General features: G+C 43.8%; 1 protein-coding gene across 3 annotated transcripts; it reads right to left on the reverse strand.

The window, feature by feature from the left end:
* Positions 1–696: 696 nt before the first annotated feature.
* On the reverse strand, positions 697–6,742 carry LOC123103404 (protein EMSY-LIKE 3). Of its 3 annotated transcripts, none has more exons than XM_044524982.1 (11): positions 6,589–6,742; positions 6,384–6,481; positions 3,938–4,185; positions 3,727–3,836; positions 3,384–3,633; positions 3,077–3,298; positions 2,935–3,003; positions 1,801–2,043; positions 1,663–1,731; positions 1,526–1,589; positions 697–1,111 (listed from the first exon to the last, which is right to left on the reverse strand). In XM_044524982.1, exons 2-11 carry the CDS (start codon positions 6,409–6,411, stop codon positions 996–998), a joined length of 1,419 nt encoding a protein of 472 aa, XP_044380917.1. In that variant the 5' UTR covers positions 6,412–6,481; positions 6,589–6,742; the 3' UTR covers positions 697–995. The 3 variants fall into 3 exon arrangements, with proteins under 3 accessions (XP_044380917.1, XP_044380916.1, XP_044380918.1); XM_044524981.1 differs by having other exon boundaries at positions 3,077–3,304; positions 6,589–6,741; XM_044524983.1 differs by lacking the exon at positions 2,935–3,003 and having other exon boundaries at positions 3,077–3,304.
* Positions 6,743–7,404: the final 662 nt, after the last annotated feature.

Genomic DNA, 7,404 nt, shown 5'->3' on the forward strand with positions numbered 1-7,404 from the left:
AGTGGCAGTGGACACATCACAGCTGTCGCTCTAAAAAAACCTCACGAGCCAGCGACTGCAAGTCGGCGGCTGAAGCATATTCCCGGTCCATTCTGCTAAAATACATAAATGACAAAATTTTATTATTCCCTAAAGAAACGAACTCCTGACAGAATTTCTTCTATCTTTACTAGGTTATAAAGAATATCAAACAGTAGAACTTTTTCTTACAGGCCAGAAGGAACCTCACATATTTTATTTTTTACTTTTCACATATTTCATGAGCATTTGTACTACAGACTGTATTCAGATCGACAGCTAAATTGGTTTGGTCCGCACACTCGCTCCTCAGACAGACTTCTTGTTTGCTTCACATTTTCATCCAAATAACTACTTTCTCCGTTCACAAATATAAGATGTTCTAAAAAAAAATTATGAATCAGATTTATATATACATGTTTTAACGGATTTGTTCACTTATCACAGTCCGTACATAGTCCATATTGAAATATCAAAAACATCTTATATTTGTGAACATAGGGAGTAGACATATCAATTAAAAGAGATTGTCATCCGGAAAAAAAAGTTGCTTCAACGTAGCACAACCATGCTAGCGGTCAACTCAACCCATTACCAGGCTATGATCGTTCCAATATATCCTAGTGTATACTCTCACATAACCATTGTAGATAATGACATGAATAAGACATGATTCCAGAGTAATGAAGAGGTAGCGACGTTTCGAAAACAAGAGGTCAAAATGTCCAAGTCTAATCAATCACCATTGCACTATCACTTGTGCAATAACAAGAAGCACAATAGCTCCGCAGAGCAGCAGCTTTACAACACGTTAAGCAGTCCTACCCCAAAAGAAAAAGAAGAGAACAAAAACTGATCGTCTCTCAAAACCAGATGGTTTCAACCTATGGCTAAGTTTTAAATAAACATTAGCAATAAGATTTTACAACAGGACGGGCTTCTAATCGAATTTGTGTATACATGTTCCGGCGATCCATTTATGTGGCAGCGCCTCCGACCATGTGGTCGCCATCAACACCCATGGCATCCGCATAGTTTGCTTGATGCGGGTGCCCACCATATGGCCCCATCCTTCGGCCACGGTTCTGCTCATCTGTTCCCATGAAAACATGACAGGGCATTGCAATTACTACACAGCTACAAGGCATGTTCAACTCATAAAAAATCATGTTTGCGGTGTAGAACGCTGCAATCTTGTAACCGCTAGGCATAAAGGATAGACAGATAGGCTAGCCTCATATCTCCCAAGTAAGAGAGGAACACTATCTACAATTTGGCACATTCTATAAACTGTCCACTGCATTACAAGGATCCTACCTCTCTAAAGTGGAAACTGGGTATAATTATAGTGGATAGTGAATACACTGCAAAATGGTATACAGCCATGACATCTCAAACTGCTCCCCTGATCAGGGTAGTCATCCTAAATTGGAAATTGTCTGGGTGGTTTTCTGCAACATCAGAAAGATCCTCCCATTTTGTCAACAAGCAATGATTTAGTATTTACCACTTTCGCCATCAGATGCCTCAGCAAGCCTTGCTATCGCATCAATCAACGACTGTTCTTGCTCCTGCAAGCATTGCTGGTTAGTCAAAACCAAAGGCCTCCTGATCGAATGGATATCAGTATATATTCCAGCATACCTTCAGCGCTTTCTTTGCCTTGTCTACCTCCAAAGGATCAGGATGACTAACACTGAAGACCCTCTCCACCTATGGGAGATGCATAAGGTTAGTACATCTTCATCATCAGAGAGGCTAGCAAACTTTCTTCAAACTAACCTCTTTTATCAGGCTTTCAGTGTGAAGTATATCAATGTCATCAGAACTTCTCTTCCCAACGCCATTTTGCGAACGTGGAAAGTCTTTCTTCGACACATTCTTTTGGAATCCTCTCCCCCTACCTGTACCTGGTGTGGGCATAACACGGCTAGTTGACTTCTTACCCCCGCTACCTGGAGCACCACGACCTCCTTGATATAATCCTGGGTCCTCGCCTTGCCAGATTATGTCTTCTGGTTTTATCTGTAGTCAGGGCCCAAGGAATTGTCAGCAAAGTCCATCAAACAGAAAAGTTCAGAGGACAGTAGTCATCAAGCGGTTTGGTGCACACACATTGGGACATGTGCACGATACAATAATAACGGGCAAATGCTACCAGAGGACATTAGCCAAACGGATGGCATTTGTTTCACATTCGAATCTAACCATCTTTATATCTGTACCATATGATCTTCATGACTGAATCAAGGTACCAGGTTATGTTCTCTAGAAATTTGACGCGGTTCTCAAGGATAAGTGTTGATATCACAAACTGTTATCAAAATGTTCGCCCGACATTTGGCAAGAAAATGGAGTGAAACACTGACTGGAATGTACTCCTGGTCAGGACACTAGTGGCAATGGGAAAACCGATATCAAATGACCATAATTCTGTAAAATAAAGTTGTCCCTCTTTGCTACACGGTAGGGTCAATAGTCCAGTTACTTATCCCAACAGATCAGTTGCATTACCTTAGTTCACTAATACAGGCCCATTTGACACAAGCATGATGTGTAGGTCTGCATCACATGGCCAAGTTGGCGATTTAAAAAAAAAGGCAGCCCGGTGCATGTAGCTCCCGCTTGCGCAGGGTCCAGGGAAGGGCCCGGCCACTTTGGGTCTATTAAGTTGGCGATGTAACAACAGCTAAAATTGTCTTAGTTCACATCAAGAGTCAAAAGATCATGATGTTCCCTCCCATGTTCCCCGGTAATTTTGTTTTCGGAGCTAACCCTGCCTAACCACGCAATCTTATTCCTCATCATGCTTGTACCTTAACTACTTTTTTGTAAGTCCAATATCAAAGAAAGGAAAACACCAAGCATGAAAATGTGAATAATTATCAGAATGTCCACATAAAAAAGATCGTGTACCTCTTTAAAATCAACCCACTCCCAGGTCTCATTAGCTGTATTTATGTCATAAACTAGCGCATAAACGTCCTGCAATGGAATCCCTCAGAAAATCTGGGGCTTGGATTAACAAAACTATAATCCTAATGAGCTAAAAGCACACCTTTTCCGCATTGTAATCAGTTATAGTGGCTTCATAGAAATTATTATCTTCAGGCCACCGAGACATGACTTTACGACCAATTAAAGGATTAAGATGATGCTGTCCTTGAGAAGGTTCAGGAGCAGCAGGGCGACCAGGAAAGTTTCTGTTCATATGTGGTCCCCTTCCGCTGGGACCTGCTGAAGGTGGCATAGATTTGACTGCAGAGCCCCCTGGTATCTTCTGGCCCTTGGAAGCACATGAAATTCCATCAAAGAAGAGAAAAAAATTGCTTCATAACAGAACAAGCCATCAGATATGTGCTTACTGGTTTTGTCTTTTTGCCTTTAGTGCCTGGCAGAAATCCCTTTTTAGCTGCTGAAGATGAAGGTTGTGTTGGTGTAGCCATCTGCTGTGGATGCATAACAGGAGGAGACGGTACAGGTAGGGGAGGAACGGATTGAGATGTCTTTTGCCTTTTACGGCCAGAGGTGGTAGGGCTAGGCGCCGGGTCATGATGTATAGGCTGAGGATTATTGGGTAAGCTTGCCTGAAGGCCTCCTGTTGATCTCCATTCCCTTAATTTGAATCAAGGCAGAAATTTAGAGTGCTGGGAACAGAAAACATATCAACATTGCAGTGAATAGCACAAATATTTATCTATATTCGACCTTATGCTGCGGATAATATCATCACCATTGACCCTGTTTAGCACCTCCCTGTGTTCTTTGTCGGATACCCTTAGCTCCTTCCTAAGTTCGGTAATCAGACCCTCCTTCTCCTAAAAAAGGCAAAGTTGATCTAAGGTCAGCTTTGAGAAATAACATATAAATTTTCAGCACAAACACCTGAATTAACAGGGACAGGTCTAGCAGTACCAACCCATGTGAGGGCATCAGACTGAGCTTTAAAAGCACGCAGAACTGCACAATACGCTTCTTGCTCAAGCTGTTGAATTTGTGTTTCCATATCGGTCTGGGCTCTAGGGTACGAGCTGGCAGGAGCAATGGCCCTTCCATTACCACTGACAGGAACAATAGCTCTGCCATTACCACTGGCACGCCCGCTGCCTCGTATACTCCTATTATTCGGATTATTCGGATATGGTGGTGGAAGGTCATCATCAGTTCCTGTAACCCACACAAAAGTTTAGGAACCAGCACTTAGTGCAAGTTGTAGAGCTGTTCATATACAAGCTTCGCAACAGGGAAAAAATCACAATTGCTGACATAGTAGCAGAGAGTATTTCACATTGTTCTTATGAATATGACAAATAAAAATGGCCTGTAATGTTCAAATAAATAACATAAATAGAATTGATAAGCATGCTGTTCACTAAGTCCAATGAACCTTGGTGATGTGCCACAAAGGAGTTATATAGATGAATGATGGTTGCATTTCTTTACATTCATGATTTATTTGATAACATGTTCCTTGAATAATATCAATAATGTTGCTGGTTATTGTAAGCTGATCCCTAGTTGATAAACATGCAAGGACAGGTATATGTGGACTAGGTATTGGGTGACGACCATGATTCACAGGTTATAGATATGGAGATATTAAACCAGTAATCCAGACACATGTTAAAGAACATACGGTTGGATTAAACCACCATGACACATCAATATAACATTGTCTTATTCATGTCATCGGTTGGTCTAATATACAATGTGCATCCTATAACCTAGACTTGAGATTGTCGCAGACTCAAGCAGTGGAATCTAGAATGGCTTACTTAGGGGTTACCAAACACTATTCCATAACTGTGCAATCTCGAAGTGACTTCTGGTTACTCGATAAGCATGTTCTAGGCCAGTCAACCAAGATGGAATCTGCGTCTCTGTACAACAAGAAGCACATCTCTGTGCCCTCGAGTTACCAGATCCGGTTAAAGAGTTGCTCTGTACGGGGATTCTGAGACACGTGATTGAGGAAAAAGTGGCCAAGCTATCCAAACAAGGATGGCACATATTCGTCTTGGATTCGACAAATATCGCAAGGGGAAATGCATATAACTGCACTCTGTGAGTGTTCACCAGATATGATCTTTATGTATACTTGGAAGTTGGCACGTCCTACTAGGGGCCACTACCAACTATTGGTCGAACAGGAGCTCTCCGGCCATGTCCAAAATACATGAACCTAAAAAATGTTGCACACTTGGCAAGAGCATGATCGAACGAAGATGCAAATTATATACAGGGGTCTTCTCCATGTGCTATTTCGCCCATACTTACAAGGATTTCGTGGAATTTCAATAAAACTGAGGGAAATTTTGGCATTCAAATCACCCGAGCCATCCATCCACCGGGCATGGAGTATATATAGATCAAACAAGGCAGCGTGCAGGAGAAAGAGGGGTCCCCACATGCACAGGGGTTTCACATGGGCAGGCCGACTAGGGGTCTTCTCGGTGTGCTGTTTTGCCCATATTTCTGAGGATGTCGTGGTATTTCAAGAAAACTGAAAGAATTTTCAGCATTCACCCGAGCCATCCATCCACCCTCGCATTGAAAGCCATTGCCAAGCGACACATGGTGTTATTACCCCCAAGTGTGGATACCTTGGAGGGGTTGCTGGCTTGCTATTGCGATGCTAGGGCAATCCTCTATTTCCTAGATGAACCACTAGGAGGTAGTACGACTGCGGCCACGGTGACATGCTATATTGACACTGCTGATATCACTATGTGCTTCTTGTGTAATCCTGTGATCTATAACTTGGGAGTGGTTCCGTATAACTTTTCTGAAATTATGGTAAAGCACACTACTATAAGCTATGGAATGTGCTTCAAGGAGAGATATGTGTCTCTTGTGTGTTCCTTGTACTTCATTTTGTTCGTCATAATCTCTATGAACTATTACTGTAGTTGTGGTGCAAAGCGTAACTGGTTGTGTCTCGATGTCTAGGGCTCCCAATCAGGGCCTAAACACATTCGAACTACAGGGAACGGTCGTAAATGGTACAAAGTTCACGCACATATATACCCACAACGACTTGAGCCAGAGTCGCCATAAAACCCTGCCCGCGTGCAAAGCTCCAAAATTTCTCCACGCAAGCCCCAAGGTAACCCTAATGCTAGCCTGCCATCACGCAATCTCAGACCTAGCTCGAACCCCCGAACCCGCAAGAATTTGCACCCATAAACCTACCAGGCACCCAAAAACGCGACCTTTGGCTACCCCCATAGACAAAAACCCCTATCCCTCCCCGAGCAATCCACGTCCAGTGGGAAGCAGCTCAAGCAAGCAAGAACCCTAGAATTCGAAACCCTAGCTAGCACGGGGAAGCGGAGCCGAGCAGCCCCGCCCAAGCCCCAACTCACCGCTGCTGTCCGAGGGCCCGTAGTTCATGGCTCGGCGCCGCGCGGCGCGACCACCCCGGGGGAGACGCGCGCGAGCTCCGGGCGATTTTTGTCAGGACCTGCAACCACGCGAGGAACGGGAGTCAGCCCTCGCCACTGCGACGCCGAACGCGGGGCCTCCGGGCGGCGAGCGGCCCAGGCGGCCGCGGATCCGAGGGCGGCTCACCTCCGGCGCGCGTGGAGGCGGCGGAATCCGGCGAGATTTGGGGGGAGACGAGGTGGTGGTCCGACCGAGTGGGGAAGAGGAGGTAGTACTGCCAAGTATGGGGATTCTTTCTCGCCGAGAGAAAAAAAAAACAGGGGGTCGAAGAGAGAGAGGAAAATAAACGAGGGGGGGAACGAGAAATTGGCGGACGTGTCGCGGATCTTGTACGCGTGGATAATCAACGGCTTACGGGAGTCGTCGCTCACTCACTCGTCTCCCTCGGGACAGCGGCAACTTCCGGTCCGATCACAATACTCCCTCCGTCTATTTATACAAGGTATCTTTCCCTCGAAAAAGAAAATACAAAGAGACTATCCCATCCTTTATAAAAAAATAAAAGCCAGCTAATAAATAACTTGATTTTTTGTGTGAAAAATCTTTTGTGTTCCGAATTACTCCCTCCAATCCATATTAATTGTCGCTCGTTTAGTACAATTATATAAAATAAGCGACAATTTAATGCTTAATATGGATCGGAAGGGGTAGCTAAACATGTTGTTGTACTCTCTCCGATCCATATTAATTATCGTTCATTTAATTTTTTTTCTGTGGCTAGATGCGATATTTACATTAATATAAGTATCCTTGCATGAGGCAAAAATTTCTCAATTCTTCTTCGGCTTTGTATAGATGTAACTTTCCTTTTGAATACTGGTCTTGTATATAGAAATGAAAAGAGTATATCAATCTGGAGATAGAGGATTGCAAGAACATGACTAATAGTTTAGCTGTTGATGACCAATAAGTATAGGGCATTATGACAATCTTTGAGGGTGG

Source organism: Triticum aestivum, chromosome 5A (genome assembly GCF_018294505.1).
Source record: "Triticum aestivum cultivar Chinese Spring chromosome 5A, IWGSC CS RefSeq v2.1, whole genome shotgun sequence".
NCBI lineage: Eukaryota > Viridiplantae > Streptophyta > Magnoliopsida > Poales > Poaceae > Triticum > Triticum aestivum.

What these genes read in the sequence shown, in the direction of transcription:
- LOC123103404 (XM_044524981.1), bottom strand. Translation starts at nt 6,411, where the DNA reads ATGAACTACGGGCCCTCGGACAGCAGCG. An exon ending in AGTCTGATGCCCTCACATGG is followed by an intron (nt 3,837 to 3,937) that starts GTTGGTACTGCT and finishes TGCCTTTTTTAG; the next exon opens with GAGAAGGAGGGTCTGATTAC. An exon ending in GATATTATCCGCAGCATAAG is followed by an intron (nt 3,634 to 3,726) that starts GTCGAATATAGA and finishes ATTCAAATTAAG; the next exon opens with GGAATGGAGATCAACAGGAG.